This window comes from Loxodonta africana, chromosome 1, assembly GCF_030014295.1.
Source record: "Loxodonta africana isolate mLoxAfr1 chromosome 1, mLoxAfr1.hap2, whole genome shotgun sequence".
Lineage (NCBI taxonomy): Eukaryota > Metazoa > Chordata > Mammalia > Proboscidea > Elephantidae > Loxodonta > Loxodonta africana.
Genome location: NC_087342.1, coordinates 89,081,035 through 89,105,118, shown reverse-complemented (window position 1 = coordinate 89,105,118; position 24,084 = coordinate 89,081,035). Strand labels below are relative to the sequence as shown.

At 43.2% G+C, this 24,084-nt stretch overlaps 1 protein-coding gene across 6 annotated transcripts in view; it reads right to left on the bottom strand.

Annotated features, from left to right (window-relative positions):
• The window catches only part of LOC100659102 (class I histocompatibility antigen, Gogo-C*0203 alpha chain-like), a 28,659-nt gene extending 5,216 nt beyond the window's left edge, over positions 1-23,443 (bottom strand). The window contains exons 1-7 of one of the 6 annotated variants that reach the window (XM_064282716.1): positions 23,313-23,443; positions 22,774-23,043; positions 22,246-22,521; positions 21,241-21,516; positions 21,024-21,137; positions 20,371-20,418; positions 15,806-16,611 (exon numbers count right to left, since the gene is read on the bottom strand). In XM_064282716.1, the coding sequence (XP_064138786.1) occupies positions 16,538-16,611; positions 20,371-20,418; positions 21,024-21,137; positions 21,241-21,516; positions 22,246-22,521; positions 22,774-23,043; positions 23,313-23,376 (1,122 nt within the window). In that variant the 5' untranslated portion in view covers positions 23,377-23,443 and the 3' untranslated portion in view covers positions 15,806-16,537. The other 5 variants (XM_064282734.1, XM_064282725.1, XM_064282729.1 and 2 more) reach the window with 5 other exon arrangements.
• Positions 23,444-24,084: the final 641 nt, after the last annotated feature.

Below are 24,084 nucleotides of genomic sequence, written 5' to 3'. Positions count from 1 at the left end.
ACATAGGGTGAGGAGCTATTTGCTAACATGAAGCTTCCATGTCCCACAAAGCAATGCATTCCATTCCTATGTGCATAAATATCTTTCACCAACCAGCAAGCTCATGGAGTTTTTGTCCAGAGCCTTTATTGGAGCCTCATTGTGTAGGCAAAGGAGCCCTGGTGGCATAGTGGTTAAGTGCTCAACTGCTAACTGAAATGTCAATGTTTCTAAACCAGCAGCTGCTCTAGAGGGGGAATGAAGATCTGGTGATCTCTTCCCATAAAGATTACAGCCTAGGAAACCGTATGGGGCAGTTGTACTCTATTCTACAGGGTCGCTATACCTGTGGATATAATCCTGTTTGGAAATAATGGTTTTTGTGTTATAATTAGACCATACCTGAGTACAGTGGGCTCTAAATCTAATCGCTCATGAGTTATAAAAAGAGTAGACGAGGCACAGACAAACACACATGGGGAAGACAGATGCCATTTGAGAATGGCCAAGGATCCAAAGAAACACCCAGGGCTACTGACAAGGAAGGATTTGACACAGCCAACACTTTGATTTGGACTTTTAACCTACAGAACTGTGAGACAATTAAAGTTCTGTTTTTTAAACCACTCACTTGTGGTATTTGTGTTACAGCAGCAGTAGGTAATTGACACTATGTACCTATTTAACAAAATGAGCACTGCAGTTTCTCTAGTCCATGAGAGAGAACATTTACAGTTTGAACTGCTTTCTTTTCATTTTCTAACCTTTCTGTTTCTACTTAACAAAATTACCTCCTTTGAATCCCAAAATTACCTGTTAGACTGGGCCACCATTCTGGGATTATAACTCTGATCTGTATTCCTGGTGGGTGAGCACCAAATCCCTCCAAATTGATCTCTGTACCTACTTCTGGTCTCTGAATCCCTAGCTACAGCACCATGAGGTACTGTATATTCACACAGTTCCCAGAGTCACCCTTGTGGTACACAGGCTTCTGAGATGGCCCCAATGATCCCCGCCTCTTATATTCACCCCCTTGTGTAACACATCCCCCTTGAGCATTAGCTGGACCTACTGATTCTCTTGTAACACATAAAATATGTCAAAAGTGATGGAATATACATGTTGTATATATGGGAATTGGGTCAACTGTGTCAAAGTAGCCTGCTCGAGCAAGGCTCGGGAAGCACAGGCTCCCTGATATCAAATGACCCCTGCATTCATTTCTACCTGACGGGCCCCTCCTCTAAACCTCAACTTCCACAGTCCCTGCCATCAGAGAGGATAATGAGAAGGAGGTCAACAGCAGTGATCCTAACCCTGTCTGGGATGAACAAAATCTATAAAGAAGACAGGAAGTGAAGAACTCTAAAGACTCCCAAATCTAAGATTTGTTGAGCCCAAACTCTCCCCCAGGGAAGCCCCCATGGCTACAAAAATTAAGAAGGTAACAGTCTCCATTCTCTATGTGCTGCCCCCTGTGTCCCAGCTCTCCCCTCCTCCAGCTGAAATAAATATCCCAGGCAGCACACAATGGTGTCTCTAAGTCTAAGGTGTGTCTCTTGTAGGCAGCATATAGATGGATCGTGTTTCTTTATCCAGTCTGTGACTCTCTGTCTCTTTATTGGTGCATTTAGTCCATTTACATTCAGGGTAATTATAGATAAATAAGTTTTTAGTGCTGTCATTTTGATGCCTTTTTATGTGTGTTGTTGACAATTTCATTTTTCCACATACTTTTTTGTGCTGAGGCGTTTTTCTTAGTAAATTGTGAGATCCTCATTTTCATAGTGTTTGACTTTATGTTAGTTGAGTCGTTATGTTTTTCTTGGCTTTTATCTTGAGTTATAGAGTTGTTATACCTTTTTGTGGTTACCTTATTATTTACCCCTATTTTTCTAAGTAAAAACCTAACTTGTATTGTTCTGTATCGCCTTGTATCACTCTCCATATGGTAGTTCAATGCCTCCTATATTTAGTCCCTCTTTTTGATTATTGTGATCTTTTACCTATTGACTTCCATGATTCTCTGTTATGTGTATTTTTTTTTTAATTAATCTTAATTTGTTTGTTTTTGTGATTTCCCTATTTGAGTTGATATCAGGACGTTCTGTTTTGTGACCTTGTGTTGTGCTGATATCTGATATTATTGGTTCTCTGACCAAACAATATCCTTTAGTATTTCTTGTAGCTTTGGTTTGGTTTTTGCAAATTCTCTAAACTTATGTTTATCTGTAAATATCTTAATTTCGCCTTCATATTTCAGAGAGAGTTTTGCTGGATATATGATCCTTGGCTGGCAGTTTTTCTCCTTCAGTGCTCTGTATATGTCATCCCATTCCCTTCTTGCCTGCATGGTTTCTGCTGAGTAGTCTGAACTTATTCTTATTGATTCTCCCTTGAAGGAAACCTTTCTTTTCTCCCTTGCTGCTTTTAAAATTTTCTGTTTATCTTTGGTTTTGGTGAGTTTGATGATAATATGTCTTGGTGTTTTTCTTTTTGGATCAATCTTAAATGGGGTTCGATGAGCATCTTGGATAGATATCCTTTCATCTTTCATGATGTCAGGGAAGTTTTGTGTCAGGAGTTCTTCAGCTATTTTCTCTGTGTTTTCTGTCCCCTCTCCCTGTTCTGGGACTCCAATCACCTGCAGGTTATCCTTCTTGATAGAGTCCCACATGATTCTTAGGGTTTCCTCATTTTTTTTAATTCTTTTATCTGATTTTTTTTCAGCTATGTTGGTGTTGATTCCCTGGTCCTCCAGATGTCCCAGTCTGCATTCTAATTGCTCGAGTCTGCTCCTCTGACTTCCTATTGCGTTGTCTAATTCTGTAATTTTATTGTTAATCTTTTGGATTTCTACATGCTGTCTCTCTATGGATTCTTGCAACTTATTAATTTTTCCACTATGTTCTTGAATAATCTTTTTGAGTTCTTCAACAGTTTTATCGGTGTGTTCCTTGGCTTTTTCTGCAGTTATCCTAATTTCATTTGTGATATCTTTAAGCATTCTGTAAATTAGTTTTTTATATTCAGTATCTGATAATTCCAGGATTGTATCTTCATTGGGGAAAGATTTTGATTCTTTTGTTTGGGGGGTTGGAGAAGCTGTCATGGTCTGCTTCTTTAAGTGGTTTGATATGGATTGTTGTCTCCGAGCCATCACTGGGAAACTAGTTTTTCCAGAAAATCCGCTAAAAAAAAAAATGCAGTCAGATCCCTATCAGAGTTCTCCCTCTGGCTCAGGTTATTCGGATGTTAATGAAGCTGCCTGACTGGTACGCTGGCTCCAGGCTCTGAAAACAATCGCTGCTTCCCCGTATTAGTTCGTTCTCCGTCTCTAAATCTGTGTTTGTTGTTCAGGTTTCGTAGATTGTTATGTATGTGATCGATTCACTTGTTTTCCGTGTCTTTGTTGTAAGAGGGATCCGAGGTAGCGTCTGCCTAGTCCGCCATCTTGGCTCCTCCTCCCCAGGCAGCACACAATGGTGAACGGCGTACATACATCTCTGTTCTTCTCCACATCCACACACTCCTGGGGAATCCTATTCTCTCTACGTGTGTTTGTTAGGTATTAATTCAGTTGTATACTGCAGAAATCCAAATAATAGCAGCCTGAACAGGATAGACGCTTACATGTGTCTCACATGACAGTACAGCTGGCCATCCTGGGCTGTTAGGATGGCTCTGTATATGAGGTTTTCTAGGCAAGTGGGTTTTTAGGTTCCTATTGGAAACCCTGGTGGTTTTTATTGGAAACCCTGGTGGTTTTTATTGGAAACCCTGGTGGCACAGTTGTTAAGAGGTATAGCTTAACAACTATAAACAAAAGGTTGGCAGTTTGAACCTACCAGGTGCTCCTTGGAAACTATACAGGGCAGTTCCACTCTGTCGTATAGGGTCAACGCGACAGGAACAGGATTTTTTTTTTTTTAGGTTCCTGTTATGTTCCTTCTCCACTGTACCTGAGGTGTTGCCCCCATTATCATGATTAAGATAGCTAAATGCCATGTCCATGGTCCACAAGCAGAGTAGAGAAAGCAGGGAAGGAGGAAAAGACCTCTTCCGTTAAGGACAAAACCAACAACTTCACATCTGCTTCATTTTATTGGCCAGAACTTAATCACACAGCAATAGTTAGGCTCAAGGGAGGCTGGAGAATGTGGTCTTTCCAAGATAAAACTCTATTTCTATGGATTAAGATTAATTTTTGCTATATTTAGTCAAATTTAAAAAATAAGGAGTGCCACAGTTGTCATCACCAATATTTTGAAGTAAATCAACTAGAGACGCCAATGCTCCATCCCAGAGGAAGATCCTTTCCCTTTCCTTCCCAGTGTGTTGGCTGAGCAGTCCTCACTGTGGTCTCACTTTAGAAGGAGAAAATGTAACTAATGCTGAACTGACCCAATAGATTCCCAGCATTGGATCTCTGCTCACATTCTTCAAGAAAGGTGCTGGAACTTGAGAAACTTTATATTTGAAACCAGGGCAAAGTCTTCATGACCTGTGGCCCCGGGCTCTGCCTCTGTCCCTTGTCACCATGGTCTTGCTTGCTGTGATGGGGCAGAGTCTTTAGATTCCTTGGCAAATTAGCCAGCAAATCCCAATAACCCAGCTCCCACTGTTGGGTTCCCGGAGCCCTCTGAGTCCCGCCTTTGCTGTCACAAAGGGCAGAAGGTCCTTATACATCTGTCATGGATTGAATTGTGTCCCCAAAAAGTGTGTGTCAACTCGGTTAAGCCATGATTCCCACTATTATGTGGCTGTCCCCCATTCTGTGATTGCAATTTTATGTTAAAGAGGATTAGGGTGGGACTGTAACAACACCCTTACCCAGGTCATATCTCTGATTCAATATAAAGGGAGTTTCTCTGGGGTGTGGCCTGCACCACCTTTTATCCCTCAAGAGATAAAAAGGAAAAGGAAGGAAGCAGAGAGGGGGGAACTCAATCCACCAAGAAAGCAGTGCTGGGAGCAGAGCACATCCTTTGGACCAAATGTCCCTGCGTGGAGAAGCTACTAGTCTGAGGGGGAAATTGATGAGAAGGCTGACAGAGAGAGAAAGCCTTTCCCTGGAGACGATGCCCTGAATTTGGACTTTCACCTTACTAGACTGTGAAGAAATAAATTTTTTTTTTGTTAAAGCCATCCACTCTGGTATTTCTGTTACAGCAGCACTACATGATTAAGACAACATCCCTGGCTAGCATGGGGTCTTGGGATGAGGGTCCAGGTGTGCACTGCCTAGGGTTCCCACTCAACACTGGACACACTCCCACACCCCGGGCCTGGGCTATCTGACTGAGTGTCCTTAACCTGAGCCCAAGGAGGCCCTTCTCTGTGTACCATTCCTCCCACTGCCTCCTTTTCCCCTGAGACCACCCACCTCTCCTCCCACCAGTCACCATGGGCTGTATTCTCTTCTCCATCCTCCCTCTGAGTGTTAGGATTCTATGTCTGCACCCTAGCCCTTGCATCTTCACTTCTTTCTCATCCTTCCTCCTCTTAACTGCTGATTTCATTCCTGCATACAAATTTCCTAACATTTTTACCACATCCTTCTCCCAGGAGCCTCAGAAAACTCCTTTCCCGAAGGAATATATGATGGCCCATTTTTTCCATCCCCCAGCCTTCAATCTGTCCTCTTGCCTTCTTGCAAATGTGGGAGGATGTCCCCCTCCAGAACCCCAATATACTCCTTTGCTGGCCTTTCCAATTCCCTGTTATTTTTTTCCTGCACTTTCTCCAACCTATTCCCCTTCACTTGTTATGGTCTAGGGAAGTGTCACAGCCCTGAAACAGCAGGAAGACAATCCAGACTCCCATCTGTAAGGCCCAGAATAATTCAAAAGTTCCCAAAAGCCTGAGTATGTTGGTTGACGACACCCTGAATGCTTCATTGGTGAGTTAAAAAGAGCTCTCTCAGTGGTGCCTCAAGGCCTGCATCAATGGGAACAGGATCTGTGTTATCCTTTTCTGTTGCTCTGTAAGACTCACAAAGCAGGTTGGGAAAAGACAAGAGGAGACTGACTCCTGGCAAACCCATGGAAAAAGGGATCGAACCATTATTAACTGATTTTTGGAAGCAGATCACCAGGCTTTTTTTCCTATCCTATCTTAGTCTGAAGCTCCACTGAAACCTGTTCAGCATGATAGCAACCCACAAGCCTCCACTGACAGATGAGTGGTGGCTGTGCTTGAGGTACCTCAACCTGGAATCAAACAGGGTCTCCTGCACGGAAAGTGGGAATTCTACCACTGAACCACCACTGCCCCCTCTTGATATATAGTATTCCATCACACATCTATCCATCCTATTGTTGATGGACATTTGAGTTGTCTCCAAGCAATTTAAACAACACTGCTATAAACATTCTTGCATATGATTCCTAGGGAATGTATACCAGAGTTTCTTTAGGGTGTATACCTGGGAGCCATAGAGCATGCACATGTTCAATTCTATTAGGAAATGTCAAAATATTACCCAAAGTGACGATATTGATGCACATGCCTCTCCTCACTCCCCGCAGTAAAATGACAGCTCTCATTGCTCCACGTTCCTGAGTACCCAAAATAAAGAATATTTTTCCCAGCCTCTTCCCTTGCAGCTAGGTATAAGTTCTGTGACTAAGTTCTGGACAAAAGGATGTTACAGTAAATGGTTTGTGCAATTTCCAATTAGTGTCCTTTAAGTAAAGGGAGTGAAATTCTCCTTAGCTTTGGTCCTTCCTATTTGCTGGAGTGGAGAGGTGATGGGTGTAGTGCTGTCATGAACCATTTGTATGAGGACCACGTCCTAGTGATCAGTAAGTGGGCACTAGGAAGATCCTGGGACATTGGTATCACAGGGCAGATTCTCCCTACTGGCCCTGGATCACTTACTCAGAAAGTGTTCATGTGAGAGTGGAATAAGCTTTTCTCTTATTTGTTGTTGTTAGTTGCAATCGAGTAGATTTCGACTCACAGCAACCCCGTGTGTGCAGAGTAGAACTGATCCATAAGTGTTTTCAAAGTTGTGACCTCTTGGAAGCAAATCACCAGGCCTGACTTCCAAGGTGCCTCTGAATGGGTTCAAACTGCCAACCTTTCCGGTGGTATTCAAGTGCTTGATCATTTGTGCCACCCAGAACTCCATCTTCTATTTAAGTCACTATTAGTTTTTTTTTTTTTTTTTTGCTAAAATAAAACATAACCCTAAAAACTGCACTGTCCTATTACACCAACTGCACTGTAAGTGGGTCTCTCCCTCTCTCATTGATGGCTCTGTCTTTCTTTGTGCATCTTCTCAGTTCTTCTCGTTCTCTACACTACTTTCTTTGGATAACTCTGAGTTTCGTCTCCCTCATAATTTTGCCTTGTACGTATATAGTGAATTTGAGGTAGTTCGGGGCTGATTGAGGGAAAAGATATGACCATGAAACAGCAATACTGCACAACACACTATTTATTGGGTCAGATGCGTTGATAGCTGCACACAGGGGATGGCGTCCCACAGCAGGAGGTCCTCCAGACTCAGTGGCACAGGAATCCACCAAAAGGAGAAGAGGAAAAAGGCACTCCCAGGGGAGATGAGAGAAAAGGTAGGGAGCTGACAGCTGCCTAGGCCATGTTCCTCTGCAGCAAGGGGGGTTGGGGGAGTCTCTGGGTGCGAGAGCTCTGAAGAGCAGCAGCACCTACAGGGTTTTATCTTATCTAAGGTTAGAAGATGTGGGGTGCAGTTTCATGGGGTATGCAAAACAGGCAGGAGCCCTGGTGGCACAGTGGTTAATCTTTTGGCTGCTAACCAAAAAGGCTGCAGATGAAATCTAACCAGCTGCTCCTTGGAAGCCCTACAGAGCATTTCTACTCAGTCCTATAGGGTTGCTATGAGTTGGAATGGACTCAGCAACGGATTTGTTTTCTGGCTTGGTAAAAGAGGCTAGCTCTAAGTTACTAAAAATATGCTCATTTTGCCCCACGGTTTCTCCTTGCTGCTTCTAGTAAAATGTGAGAGGAAAGAGATGGATCAAACTTAAAAGTTTTACCAAATTTTTCAACGAACTAAATGTGTAAAAGTTTGAGTTTGGTGCCATTAAGCTTTTCGGGCTAATGGTGCCCATCTGCTATGAAAAGATAAACAACCTGAGACTAATACGTAGAGGCTGACTTTGGCTCATTTCTATAACAATCCATCCTCTCACTCCATGTTGCTTTATAATCTAAGTTGTATATTATTTTGTAATGCCTGAGTTTGGGGACAAGGCATCTTCAAGATCCAGAATCCTATAAGGACACAAACTACAATTGCAAAGTTGATTCACAGCCAGTCTGTCCATTTCATGGAGGAAAGCCAGAATAGAGAAGGAGAGAATTTTATTTGCTCAATCTGTTTAGTCAATAGAATGGCATTATGTGTGTGTGTCCCTGGCTATCTGTACAACATGTGTTATCTGCCCACATGCAGCAGGATATACCAATCAATGCTGACAACAGTAGGGCCTTCTCAGGGAAAGAAGGGGAACAGCAACACATCAGGGGATGGAGTCAGAGCTTATCTGCGACCAGCAGTAGGGGATCTGATTGTCCCCAGAGTATGGTCCAAATGATGTTACCTGGTCTGGGACAAGTAGTTCCACCTCCTGGATGTCAGGAGGAGGTCTGGGTTTGGTAGTTGTTATGGACTATAGTATGTCCCCCCCAAATATGTGTTGTATGTCCTAACTTCTATGCCTGTAGTTATAATTCCATACGGGAATGGGTTGTCTTTACTATGTTAAAGTGACAGGATTAGTGCAGGGTGTGTCTGGAGTGTGTCTCTTTTGAGATATAAGAGATTAAACAAGCAAGCAAAAGGGCAGAGATAGGGGAAAAGAGATGCCAAGGCACATAAGATTGCCCAGGAGCAGAAGGTAAAAGAGACAAGGACTTTTCCTCAGAGTTGACAGAGAGAGAAACCCTTCTCTTAGAGCTGGCACCCTGAATTCAGAGTTCTAGCCTCCTAAACTGTAAGAGAATAAATTTATGTTTCTTAAAGCCATCCACTTGTGGTGTTTCTGTTATAGCAGCATTAGATAACTAGGACAGAATTTGGTACTGGAAGAGTGTGGTACTGCTCTAAGAAGACACCTAAAATTTTAAGTGGTTTTGTAATTGGGTAATGGATAGAGGCTGGAAGAGCTTTAAGGTGCCTAATAGTAAATGCCTTGATTGCCTTTAAGTGACTGTTGGTAGAATTACGGATGTTAAAGGCAATCTGGTGAGGGCTCAGAAGGACGTGAGGAGAGCTACAGAAAGTCTCTACTGTCTTAAAGAATACATATTGCGCCAGCAACAGAATGTTGCTAGAAATAAAAAAAAATAGTGGATGTTAAATGTGCTTCTGGTTAGGCTTTAAAAGAAAATGATCAACATGGGAGTGGACAGTGAAGGAAGGGTAATGTTTTTTATGCAGTGGCAAAGACCTTGTCTGAATTATTTCAAATGTTTGGTGGAAGGTAGAACTTGTAAGTGGTGAATTTGAGTATCTGACTGATGAGATTTCTAAGCAAGATTTTAAAGGGGCCACATTGTTTCTCTTTGCTTTTATAGGAAAATGTAAAAGAAAAGAGATGGATTTAAAAATGAACTTGAAAAATGAAAACAAAATTTAAATATTTAGAAAATTCTGTTGTACAAACTAAAGACACATGCTTTAGAATTTTCACCAAGAATATGGCTACAGAATCTTTTGTTAAAGAGATCAAGCCTGCAACTGATGGATCTAACCAACAACCACAACAGAAAACCCATTAGCTTAGACTGAAGGGGACAGAGGAAGAAAGAAAGAACGCTGTCTGCCTACAGAAATTCTACAGACAGGAAACAGGCTAAAGGAGCTAGATCTGTTTTCTTCCAAGAAAAGGAAAGGACAATCCCTGGAGCAGCTTGGAGATCAGCAGAACTGTTGGAAGGAGCATCGGAAGCAGGGCTGCATTAGTTTCTGTAAAAACAGTGTGATGGGGGCATCTGAACTCCTCTAGCTTCACAAGGAGGAGGGAGAATCAAGTTCAATAAGCTGATTCTTATGAGGCAGAGGTCAGATGTGCCTCCACCCTCCAACCTTTGTGCTGATTCTGATGCCAGCCGTCTCTCCCATGGCACCCTCTACTTCTCTGCTGAGTTGGATAACTCATTGCAATGGCCACACAGAACTCACAAGCAATACTCTCAATTTCTGGGTTTATTACTGAAGTAACAGGTTATAATTCAGATTCAGGAACGCTCAGAATCCCCTGCCTCTGCTGCCAGTGTTTCTCTGTCACTGCTTCTCACCATCTTTGGTGTTACAGCTCTGTCTCTCAGTCTCCTGGCTCCAGGAGCTTCTCAGCACAGGGATCCTGGATCTTCTTTCTTGGTTGTGGTGAGATCTTTCCTTCACTCCTCTGACATGGCTCATTTTAAGCCTGGTGGGATGGCAAAAATTACCAATCCCCTCACACACACCATATTTGTATGGTCCCACCCCCACAAGGGTGCCATGTACCTTATTTACATTATTAGTAATCTATCCAGTCTTCATGGTGGGCCACAAGCACCTCATTTGCATAGTCCCACAATTTGTTACTAAATTTTTTCTCCTTAATTTTCTTTTTTTGATGGCATGTGCTTTCAGCATTACAATGCATACTTAGTAATTGAATGTTTTTAAATTTTTGGTTAGAAAAATGGATTTTGAGAAATAAAATCTGGCAATACAATCTGCCAATGAGGCTACTGGCACAGTGGTACCACCAATCTGTGGTATGATGGTATGCAAATGAGAGTTACATAAATAATTCATTGCAGGTGCCTTTCCATTAAGTTACGTGGGGAAACTCTGGTTTTCCAAATATGACACCAAAAAACAAAACAAACCCATCAGGGCTCCCTAACTATCACACAGGAAAACCATGTTATGCTTGCAAGCCTCATCTTGTAGAAATAAATATTTCCTAGATTACTGTTTGTTGCTTCTATTGTTGCAGGCTGTCTAGGCTATAGCAGTTACCATGTTGTTGTTGTTAGGTGCCATCGAGTTGGTTCTGACTCATAGCTACCCTATGTACAACAGAATGAAACACTGCCAGATCCTGCATCATCTTCATGACCGTTGTTATGCTCGAGCCCATTGTTTCAGCCACTGTGTCAATCCATCTCACTGAGGGTCTTTCTATTCTTGGCTTACCCTCCACTTCACCAAACATGATGGCCTTCTCCAGGGACTGATCCCTCCGGACAACATGTCCAAAGTATGTGAGACTAAGTCTCGTCATTCTCATTTCTAAAGGGCTTTCTGGCTCTACTTCTTCCAAGACAGATTTGTTTGTTCTTTTGGCAGTCCACGGTATATTTAATATTCTCCACCAACACCACAATTCAAAGGCATCAATTCTTCTTCGGTCTTCGTCATTCATCGTTCAGATTTGCACGCATATGAGGCGACTGAAAACACCATGACTTGGGTCAGGCACACCTTACTCTTCAAGGTGACATTTTTGCTTTTCGCTAATTTAAAGAGGTCTTTTGTAGGAGATTTGCCAAATGCAATGCATCTTTTGATTTCTTTACTGCTGCTTCCATGGGTGCTGATTGTGGATCCAAGTAAAATGAAATCCTTGACAACTTCAATCTTTTCTCTGTTTATCGTGATGTTGCTTATTGATCCTGTTGTGAGGATTTTTGTTTTATGTTGACGTATAATCCACACTGAAGGCTGTGGTCTTTGATCTTCATCAGTAAGTGGTTCAAGTCCTCTTCACTTTCAGCAAGCAAGGTTGCGTCATCTGCATAATGCAGGTTGTTAATGAGTCTTCCTCCAATCCTGATGCCCCGTTCTTCTTCATACAGTCCAGCTTCTCAGATTTGCTCAACATATAGATTGAATAGGGATGGTGAAAGAATACAACCTTGACGCACACCTTTCCTGACTTTAAATCACGCAGTATCCCCTTGTTCTGTTCTAACGACTGCCTCTTTATCTATGTATATGTTCTTCATGACACGATTAAGTGTTCTGGGATTCCCATTCTTCCCATTGTTATGCATAATTTGTTATGACCCACACACTTAAGTGCCTTTGCATAGTCAATAAAACACAGGTAAATATCTTTCTGGCATTCTCTGCTTTCAGCCAATACCCATCTGATATCAGCAATGATATCCCTGGTCCCATGCCCTCTTCTGAATCTGGCTTGAATTTCTGGCAGCTCCCCGTCAATATACATACTGCTGCAGCCACTTTTGAATGATCTTGCAAAATTTTACTTGCATGTGATATTAATAAAACTGTGCGATAATTTCCGCATTTGGTTAGATCACCTTTCTTGGGAATAGGCAAAAATGTGGATCTCCTCCAGTCGGTTAGCCAGGTAGCTGTCTTCCAAATTTCTTGGCATAGACAAGTGAACACTTCCAGCGCTGCATCTGTTTGTTGAGACATCTCAGTTGGTACTCTGTCAATTGCTGGAGCCTTGTTTTTTGCTAATGCCTTCAGCTTGGATTCCTTCCTTTAGTACCCTCAGTTCTCGATCACACGCTACCTCCTGAAATGGTCGAACATAGACCAATTCTTTTTGGTACAGAGACTGTGTATATTCCTTCCATCTTCTTTTGATTCTTCTTGCATCATTTAGTATATTTCCCATAGAATCCTTCAACATTGCAACTCTAGGCTTGAATTTTTTCTTCAGTTCTTTCAGCTTGAGAAACGCTGAGCATGTTCCTCACTTTTGGTTTTCTATCTCCAGGCCTTTGCACATGTCATCATAATACTTTACTTCTCCAGCCACCCTTGAAATCTTCTGTTCAGCTCTTTTACTTCATCATTTCTTCCTTTTGCTTTAGCTACCTGATGTTCAAGAGCAAGTTTCAGAGTCTCTTCTGACATCCATTTTGGTCTTTTTCTATTCTGTCTTTTTAATGACCTCTTTGTTTCTTCATGTATGATGTCCTTGATGTCATTCCACAACTCGTCTGGTCTTCGGTCATTAGTGTTGAACGCATCAAATCTATTCTTGAGATGGTCTCTAAATTCAGGTAGGATATACTCAGGGTCATACTTTGGCCCTCAGGGACTTGTTCTAATTTTCTTCAGTTTTGACTTGACCTTGCATATGAGCAATTGATGGTCTGTTCCACAGTTGGTCCCTGGCCTTGTTCTGACTGATGATATTGAGCTTTTCCATCATCTCTTTCCACAGATGTAGCCAATTTGATTCCTGTGTATCCATCTGGTGAGGTCCATGTGTACAGTCACCGTTTACGTTGTTGAAGAAAGATATTTGCAATGAAGAAGCCGTTGGTCTTGCAAAATTCTATCATGTGATCTCTGGCATTGTTTCTATCTCCAAGGCTATATTTTCCAACTACCGATTCTTCTTCTTTGTTTCCAACCTTCGCATTCCAGGTACGACTAATTATCAGTGCATCCTGATTGCATGTTTGATCAATTTCAGACTGTAGAAGTTGGTAAAAATCTTCAATTTCTTCTTCTTTGGCTTTAGTGGTTGGTGCGTAAATTTGAACAATGGTCGTATTAACTGGTGTTCCTTGTAAGCCTATGGAGATTATCCAATCACAGATAGTACTGTGCTTCAGAATATATCTTGAACCATTCTTTTTGACAATGAATGCCACGCCATTTCTCTTCAAGTTGTCATTCCTGGCATAGTAGGCCATATGACTGTCTGATTTAAAATGGCCAGTACTAGACCATGTCAGCTCACTAATGCCTGAGATATCAATGTTTATCGGTTCCATTTCATTTTTGACTATTTCAAATTTTCCTAGATTCATACTTCCTACATTCCATGTCCTGATTATTAAAGGATGTTTGCAGCTGTCTTTTATTTTGAGTCATGCCACATCAGAAAATGAAGGTCCCAAAAACTTGACTCCATCCACATTATTATCCTCTACTTTGAGGAGGCGGCTCTTCCCCAGTAGTCTTTTGAATGCCTTCCAACCTGAGGGGCTCACCTTCTGGCACTATATAACACAATATTCCACTTCTATTCATAAGGTTTTCACTGGCTAATTCTTTTCAGATGTAGAACACCGGGCCCTTCCTCCTGGTCTGTCTTAGTCTGTAAGCTCAGCTGAAACCTGTCCACCACGACTGACCCTGCTGGTATTTGAATACTGGTAGCATAGCTGTCAGCATCGCAATAACATGCATGCCCCCACAGTACAACAAACTGACGGACATGTGGGGCTTATTAGTTATGTGATTTTCAAATATTTTCTCCCAGTCTGGGAGCTGTATGTTGAGTTTTTTGATGGCATACTTTGATGCATTTTTTTTTTTTAAATTTCGGCAAGTCCAATATATCTTTTTTCTCTCTTATTAATAGTGCTTTTGGTGTCATATCTAAGAAACCACTGCCTAATCCAAGGCTATGAAGATTTATGCCTATGTTTTCTTCTAACAATTTTATAGTTTTAGCTTTTACATTTAGATCTTTGTTCCATTTTAAGATAATTCTGTAAAGGTCCTACTCAATTCTTTTCCACATGGATATCCAGTTTTCCTGTAATTATTTGTTGCAAAGACTATTCTTTCCCCCACTGAATTGTCTTGGCATTCTTGTTGAAATACAAATGACTGTAAATCTGAGGGTTAATTTATGGACTATCAATCCTATTTCACTGAGGTATATGTTTGCCCTTATGCCACTATTACACTGTCTTGCTTATTATAACTTTTTAGCAAGTTTTCTAATCAGAAAGTGTCAGTCCTCAAACTTTGTTCTTCTTTCCCAAGAGTTTGCCATTTTGTATCCTTTGAACTTCTTTGGGATTTTAAAGATCAAATTGTCAATTTCTGCGAAGAACCTTGCTGGGATTTTACTGGAGATTGCACTGAATATGTACATCAATTTGGGGAGCATTGCATCATAATAATATTCAGCCTTCTGATCTAAGAGTATTGATGTCTTACCTAAGTTTTTCTTCATTTCCATCTACAGACTTTGTACTTGAAGTTTTTGTGGTATAGGTTTTGCACTTTTGTCAAATTTATTTCTACTTTATTCTTTTGTGATGCTACTGTAAATACAATTGTTTTCTTAATATCATTTCAAGATTGTTTATTGCAAGTGTACAGAAATACAATAGTTTTTAAATATACTGATATTTTATCCTGCAAAATTGCTGGATTTATTTTCTTTTTAGTGGATTCCTTGGGATTTTCTGTATATAAGATCATGTCATCTGCAAATGGAGATTAATATATTACTCTTCCTTTCCAATATGAATGCTGTTTATTTCATTGTCTTGCCTAATTTCTTTTGCTAGAACCTCCAGTACAATATTGAATAGAAATGATCAGAGAAGACATTTTTGTCTTGTTCCTGAACTTACAAAGAAAGCATTTAATCATTCACTATTGAGTCTAATGGTATACGTGAGTTTTTCATAGATGCCCTTTATTGTGGTGAGGGAGTTCTCCTCTATTCCGGGTTTGTTGAGTGTTTTAATCATGAAGGGTGCTAGATGGTGTCAAATGCTATTTCTACATCTATTGAGATGATCATGTGATTTTTGTTTTTTATTCTATTGATATGATGTATCACATTAATTGATTTGTGGATGTTAAACTAACCTTACATTCCTGGGATAAATCCCACTTAGTCATAGTGTAAATTATTTTTCTACATTGATGAATTTGGTTTGCTAGCATTTTGTTGAGGATTTTCTTTCCTTGTGATGTTTTCTCTGGTTTTTATATCAAAATAATACCAGCCTAATAGAATGAGTTGAGAAGCATTACCCACTCTTCTATTTTTGGGACTACTTTGTGAAGAATTGGTATTATTTTAATGTGTGATTGTATTCACTAGTGAAGTCCTCTGAGCCTGGCTTATTACTTGTGGGAAATTTCTTTTCTTTTTTTTTTTTTAAATTAATTCATTTTCCTTACTAGTTATAGTTCTACTCAGATTTTCTGTTTACTCCTGAGTCTGATTCAGTAGTTTAGGTCTTCATAGGAATTTGTTTATTCTAGGCTATCTAATTTGTTGACATGTAATTGTTCATAGTGTTCTTGTTGTTGTTAGGTGCCGTCAAGTCAATTCTAACTCACAGACACCCTATGTACAACAGAATGAAACACTGCCTGGTCCTATGTCATCCTCACAATTGTTTCTATGCTTGAGCCCATCATTTAATCCACTGTGTCAATCCATCTTGTTGAGGGTTTACCTCTCTTTTGCTGACCATCTACTTTACCAAGCGTGATGTTCTTCTCCATGGACTGGTACCTCCTGATAACATTTCCAAGTCTCACCACCTTCACTTCTGAGGAACATTTTGGCTGTACTTCTTCCAAGACAAATCTGTGCATACTTCTGGCAGTTCATGGTATATCAATATTCTTCACCAACACCATAATTCAAAGGCATTCCTTTTCAGTCTTCCTTATTCATTGTCCAGCTTTCATATGCATATGAGTCTGCTGAAAATATGTCTTGGGTCAGGCACACCTTCGTCCTCAAAGTGACATCTTTCCTTTTTACCACTTTAAAGACCTCATAGTATTCCCTTATAATCTGTTTTATTTCTAAGGTAATGTCCCTTCTTTCATTCCAGATTTTAGTAATTTTTCTTTTTCCCTTGGTGAGTCTGGCTGAAGTTCTGTCAATTAAAAAAAAAATCTTTTCAAAGATCCAAATTTTGTTTTATTTTCTGTACTCTTTCTGTGCTCTATTTCATGAATTTCAACTCTCATTTTTATCATTCCTTCCTTCTGCTTTCTTTAGGTTCGGTTTGCTCTTTTTTTCCCAATGTCTTAAAGTAGTGATTAGGTTATGAATTTGACATCTTTCTTATCTTTTAATGTAGGCATTTATATATACAAATTTTCCTAAAAGCTCTACTTTAATAGAATCCCGTAAGTTTTGGTATGCTGTATCTCCATTTTCATTTATGTCACAGTATTTGCTAATTTGTTTTGACTTCATCTTTGACCCATTGGTTATTTAAGAGTGTGTAGTCTAATTTCCACATATATGTAAATTTCCCAAATTTCTTTCTGTTAGTTATTTATAATTACATCACGTTGTGGTTGGAGAACATTATATTATTTCTATTCTTTTAAATTTATAAGGGCATGTTTTATGGCATAGCATATCTTCTATTCTGGAGAATGTTCCATGTGCACTTGAGAAGAATGCATATTCTGCTGTTATTTTGTGCAGTGTTCCACAGACATCCCTTATGTATAGTTGGTTTATAGGGTTGTTCAAGTCATCTAACCTTGATCAACAATGAGACTTTGTTGATATTCTGTCAGTTATTCTAGCCATTGAAAATGGCATATTTAAGTCTTCAGCTATTATTGTTGTATTGTTGATTTCTTCCTTCATGTTTATGTTTTTGCTTTATTGTATTTTGATGTTCTATAATTAGGTGCAAATACATTTATAATTCTTACATCTTTCTGATGAATTGACTCCTTTATCATTATAAAATGCCCCTCTTTAACTCTAGTAAGATTTTTTATTTTAGAATCTATTTTGTCTGATATTAATGTAGCCACTAGGACCTTCTTGTGGTTGCTGTTTGCATAATATATTATTTTCCATTCTTTTACTTTCAATCTATTTGTACTTTTGAATATAAGTCTGTTTGCTATAGACATCATATAGTTGGAGTTTGTTTTTGTGACTGTGTGTATGTGTGTCTGTGTGTAGTCAGATTATCTAGCTTTTTGATTGCATTGTTGAATGTATATGTAATGGTTACTATAAGCTGTAATCAAATTGAGGGCTGTGGTTTTGTGTGTGTGTGTGTGTGTTTGGTTATTCTTGATAATCTCACTTCTATGTCTCTTTCAGATTCTGAAACTGAGATAGCCTGTGATGTCCCACCCCCCCAAAAAAGTCTCCTTCCAGGGTCTTCCCTATTTTTCTGGACATCAGAACCACCTTTTGACGTCCTCCTTGACTCCTCTCTTTCTCTTATATTCCAAACGCAATCCATCAGCAAGTCCTTCAAGTTCACTTTCAACATGTATCAAGAATCCCATCATGTTCCACCATTTCCACTGCTGACACCTAGGTTGAAGCCACCAATATCTGTAGTTGGAATACTACTCAAATTTCTCAGTTTCCTTATTGCCTTGCTTGCCCCTCTCAACTCTATTCTCAGCACAGCAGCCAGAGTGATTCTTTTTTAAAAGAGAAGTTGTACCATACCTCTCTTTTGCTCAAAACTGTCTTGTAACTCATCTCACCCGAAGAAAAGATAAAAATTCTTCCAATATCCTCAAGGCCTAAATGGCCTGGTTGTACCTCTGACTTCATCTCAATGATTCTGCTGCTGCCATATTGGCCTCCTTGCTGCTCCCAGAACACAGACACCCTCCTGCCCTAGTGCGTCTGCACTGAATAGTCCCGCAGCATGGAAAGAACTTCCCCAGACATCCTCATGGCTAATTCCGTCATATCCTTCAAATTTTCCCTCAAAGGTCACCTTCTTAAGGAGGCTCACGCTGATCACCCGAGTATAGCAGCCGTCTTCCCTCTTCCCACACACCCACACTCTGGGTTCCCTTCCCCACTGCACTTACTGCCTTCTAATGTAAACATTTTCCTTATTTCTATGCTCATAATCGATAGCTTGTCTCTCCGCACTAGAACATATGTCCACAAGGCTGAGAATTTTTTTTGTTTTTAGTTCACTTAGATTACCCAGAAGCAAAAATAATGTGTTACATATTTTTTGGTTTACATAGCCAGCACTCAACAAATATCAGTAGAATGAATGATTCTGTAGTGTAGAGCACCTCCCTATTCTGAAACCAGTGTCTTCATCAACGTTAACCTCAGAACAAATGCTTTTTTTGTGGCAGCTACGGCACGACATCCACTCACACTGACATTAACGCCTCCTGGACTTTTTTCACAAGCACTGCTCTCCTCCCTCCTTTCCTCGTCCACCCCTCTGCTCACTACAGCACACAGGTTCATTTCCATCTTCAGAAAGGAACAATTCTAGGCTTATGGGCCCTATTTTCCAATCAACTGTGAATGTAAATGAGTGTGTGCTTTAGATAGCCATCAGTTTGGAAGGAGCCAGCACTAAGATTCCAGAGCTAAGAGAAGGGAGAGAGGGTAGGTGAACAGAGGATGAAAACACAACAGGAATTTATCAAGATGAGAAACTATCAAATCCCTCCTCTCTGGTAATTCCAGAATCTGGTTCTTTAAAAAGAGATTGGGGGAAAATGGAAAGAATAATCCAGAACAGTCCTAGAAGGAAACAAAGAGTTAAAGTAGTCTGAAAATTCATTTCTTGATACCACAGAGACTCCTGTGTGCAGGGGCTGGGCCTTTTGGGGATAATGACAGGAAAACAACTCCTGGTACTGTCAGAGATGGCGATACCCAGAGGAAGATGGGGCCAAGAACAAGAACTCGTGCACAAGAACAGCCATAATCCTCTACAACAACCAAGACACAAAAATAACCACACAATGATGATGGCTGAGGGCCAGGCCAGGCCTGAGTCTAGGCTGACCAGCCATACAAAGTCTTAGCTGTCCAGGGTCCTGAAGACAGGACAAGGCCCAGCTGATGTCTGAGTCCCTGTGATCACAGGTCCTGGTGGGACAAGGTTCTACTAATGGGACAAGGACAACAGGGCAGTGAAGATGACCCAGGCAAGAGGTAACCATGTCAAAACCCACAAAGTACTGAGCACCAACTGGGCACAGGCTCCATGCACGCTCAGCTACTCCATGGCCTTCTCGTGTTCCGCCTGCAACAGACTCAACACAGCAAACACAGAATTCTGGAAGGTTAGCAAGACCTCATTTATTGCCTCTCTTAATTTTTCAGAAGTTTCCTCTCCTTTAGTTAATCCATTAACCACGCTTCATTGCAAGATTTTGAAAAAACAAATTAATATCCAGACTCTCATTTTCAAAAGGGAAGTGAGACACTGCCTCTCAGAGCAACAGGAAGTTACAACAGGGATGGGGACCTCCCAGCCCTGTCATGATGGAATAGAAATGTTGATCAGCGAATAGACACAGGTCAGTGTAGGGAGGGGGTCCTATTCGGTGGGTGGGGTTAGTCTCCTATGTCCTCATCTTATGCTGACAGAAACGCAGACACATTCAGACTTCAGAAAGAGAAGTCAGGTGTTCTTGAAGTTGCAAAGTGGGAGGGGGGTGAACAAATCTTGTTATCACTCAGTCCCACACAAGGCAGCTCTCTCATGCTACAGAAGAAAGTAATCACGAACAAATTTGGGTCAGTCGCTGTTAAGTGTTGATATACTGAATAGCCCAGCACATGCTCAAAATGTCCAAATACAAAGAATACCCATAGCCAAGTTGTGTTCCCACTGCTCCAACCCCTCCCCCATGTCAGGACCCAAGGGGCTCACCTTTAGAAGCCATGAGAGACACATCACAGCCCTGGGCACTGTTGCTGCCTGCAGAAACCAAAAACAGGATCTGCTCAGAGGCCACAGGAGGAGGTGAGACTAAAAGAGGAATTATGGGATGGGGCTCCCCACAGGGTCCCATCTATATTATCCCAAGGGTCTCAGGGATCACACCCCTCCATAATTACTTCCAGCCTGAGCATAATTCCCTCCTTTTCTACCTGTGGAAAGAAAATGTCCTTTGAGAGACCAGAAGGAGGCAGAACCATAAGGTTCTAGAAGATTTGGCTATTCATGGACCTCTGAACCGTGACTGGAGATCCAGGACAGGATCAGGAAGCAAGAATAGAACAGATGTGCAAGGACTGGACCCATCACACTCCTAGCGCTCTGTCCTCAGCAGGGACCTTCCCCTCTGACCTGCAACCGTGGCAATCAGGTCCCCATCACCAGAATCAAGGTGAAAAAAATCTGTCTTTGTGTTCACACGTGCTTTATGAAAGAGTAAGTGTTAGCACAGAAGGCCCCAGACTGGGTATGCGCCAGTGTGTGAATGGTGCTTCACAGTAGAAGCAGAAGGCAAGCAAACTCCTACCTGGGGCTTGAGACACTGTAGTGGGACAAGAAAATTCAGGCCCCACCCCTATCTCTACCTGACTGCTTCTTCCTCCAGATCACAGCTCCAGCCACCACAGCTACAATGACCATAAGGAGAATCAGGCCAGCAATGACTCCCATGATGATGGTGGGGTACTGAGAATGGGACTCTGGAAAGGGAAGGGAAAGTGAGGGGCTGTGACTCTGTTTCTGTGCCCACAAGGACCCCTGCTTTCCCTGAGAAGAGGCCACATCCTTGTTTCCCCCGCTTACCCCATCTCAAGGTGAGAGGCTTGGGCAGCCCCTCATGCTGCACATGGCACGTGTATCTCTGCTCCTGTCCAGAGGGCACCACTATGGCCGCCCACTTCTGGAAGGTCCCATCCCCCGTAGGTCTGGTCTCCACAAGCTCCATGTCCTGGGTCTGGTCCTCCCCATTTCGCTGCCAGGTCAGGGTGATCTCCGCAGGGTAGAAGCCCAGGGCCCAGCACCTCAGCGTGGCCTCATGTTCAGAGATGAGGTGGTGGGTCACATGTGTTTTGGGGGGGTCTGAGGAGATGAGTCAGAAAATTCAGGAACTTTCCATCACCTCCCATGGGTTACCTGAGCAGTGCTCATGTGACCATCCTGAGAATGGACAGGACAATTGAGATAGTGGAAGGAGTGCAAAACCAGCCTGGACCAGGGATCTGGGATAATCTCTTATTCCTTGGAAAGTTCTAGAATCAGGGTGAGGCAGCCCAGAGTAGGAGGCTCCAGGTGTCTGAGAACAGGGATTTCTAGTTCTGGCTTGAGTGGAGGCTGAGCAACTCAGAAAAGCTGGAATCAGACCTCCAAACTCATCGAGTATGGGGCAGAGAATAAGACTTCAGCGAAGAAGTTCCTGGTGGTTCTCAAGGTCAATTCCAGAATCAAAGGGAGTTTCTGATCAGTCAGGAATTACCTCCCCTACTATCCTACCCCCATAGTGAGTGAATCCCTTAACTGTCTTTGACAGGAGAACTCCTCTGGGCAAGTCGCTCTCTGGTACCGCCCCTCCCTCAAAAAAACCCCAAACCCACTGCCCTCGAGTCGATTCCGACTCATAGCGACCCTATACAGTCACTCTCTGATACAGGATCTGGAAATCTGGATTAACACCGCACTCTCCACACCCACGGTGGCGGTGGGGGGGCGGGTGGGACGGTATTTTGGCATCTATTCCATTTTCTTTTTCCATTTTCCTTTTGAAAGGTCCCAACTCAAATTGAGTTCGGGGAGGCGCCACAATTCTGGTACCTGCGCGCTGCAGAGACTCCTTCCCATTCTCCAGGTATCTGCGGAGCCATTCCACACACAAGCCCTCCAGAAAGGCCTTCTTATGCCCGGATACAGCGGCCTCTATCCACTGGCGCTGGGTGATCTGAGCGACCGTGTCCGCTGCCGTCCAGGAGCGCAGGTCCTCGTTCAGGGAGATGTAATCGGCTCCATCATAGGCATACTGATAGCGCCCACGGAGAAAGAGTCCCTTGGAGTCCACTTCACAGCCAAACATCCTCTGGAATGTGTGAGACCCTGATCCCGCCCCCGCCATCAGCCCCGCCCCCGCCATCAGCCCCGCCCCCGCCGCCAGCCCCGCCCCGCCCCCGACGTCAGTCCCACCTCCGCCCCCAGACGGGCGCCGATTGGTCAAAACCCAAATGGTTCTAAACAGAAAACGAAACCGGATCTTCCCGGGCAGGTCCCGCGGCTTCCGGGTAAAGTTTCGACCCGGAGACTCGGGGCGACGCGACCCTTGACTTGCGACCCGGGCCCGGCGTTACTCACCGGCGTCGCTGTGGTTGTAGTAGTCGCGCAGAGACTGCAGGCGCACTCGGGAAGTCAGTGAGATGTACTTGGCTCTCCGCGTCAGCTCTTCCCAATGCTCCGGCCCCTCCTGCTCAGCCCACGGCGCCCGCGGCTCTGCCCTCGGATTCGGGGCGTCGCTGTCAAACTTTCCGAACTGAGTGTCGTCCACATAGCCGACGGCGATGAAGCGGGGCTCCCCGAGGCCGGGCCGGGACACAGCGGTGTGAAAATACCTCAGGGAGTGGGAGCCTGGGGGCGGGGAGCGGCTGAGACCACCGACCCCTCTCCGCGCGGCGCCCAGGTCCAGGGTCAATGAGAACGGAGAAGGAAGGAGAGGCTCGTGGACCCAGAAGGGCCGGGGGGAAGAGAAGCGCCGGGATGTGGGGTGGGAGAGGAGGGGGGGTGAGGGCAGGGGGGGTCAGGACGCGGCTTCCCCAAGGTTCCTGCGTCCCCGCCGAGCGGTCCCCTAGCTCCTACCTCCGCAGAAGCCGTTCCCCCGCCCCCGACCCCGCACTCACCCGCCCGGGCCTGGGTCAGGGCCAGGGCCCCCGAGAGCAGCAGGAGGAGGGTCCGGGGCGCCATGACCCCGGTACTGGGGTTCTAGGGAGAACTGCATCCCCGCTAGGCGGAAAGGACCCTATGACCCGGAACCACGGTGACGGTGATTGGCTGCTCCAGAAATCGGAGACCCAATTGGAGTGAGAAATGGGTTACGTCATGTGTGTCCAGGCGGAAAGAGCTGATGCAGGTTGTCAGAGGGAGAACGGGCAATCCCCAACACGAGGCCACCCCACCCCTCACACCGCCATCGGACCTGCGTGCTTGCCCGGGGGCTGGGACTTTGCCCTGACCCATCTCCTCATGCACGGACCCTTCTTTACTACACTGTCTCCTTAAGTCCTGGGCCAGGACCTGCTTAAGTCAGAGATGTTAGTGAGTTTCAGAATCTGTGTAGGGTTGCTATGATTCGGAATCCACTCGACGGCACCGGGTTTGTTTTTTTTTTTTTGGTTTTTCTATGTTGTTGTTGTGTGCCCTGGAGTGGGTTCATAGCGGCCCTATATGACAGTAGAACTGCCCCGTGGGGTTTCCTAGGCTGTAATCTCTAAAGCAGCAGATCACCAGGTCTTTTCTTCTGCGGAGCAGCTTGGTGGGTTCCAACCACCAACCTTTGGCTTAGCAGCCAAGACATCAACTATTGAGCCTTCAGGGCTCCTTAGAACTTCTGTTACTCTTACAAATTAATGAGGAACTCGAAGAGATTTTGTTTTTGTGGGTTATATCTACCGA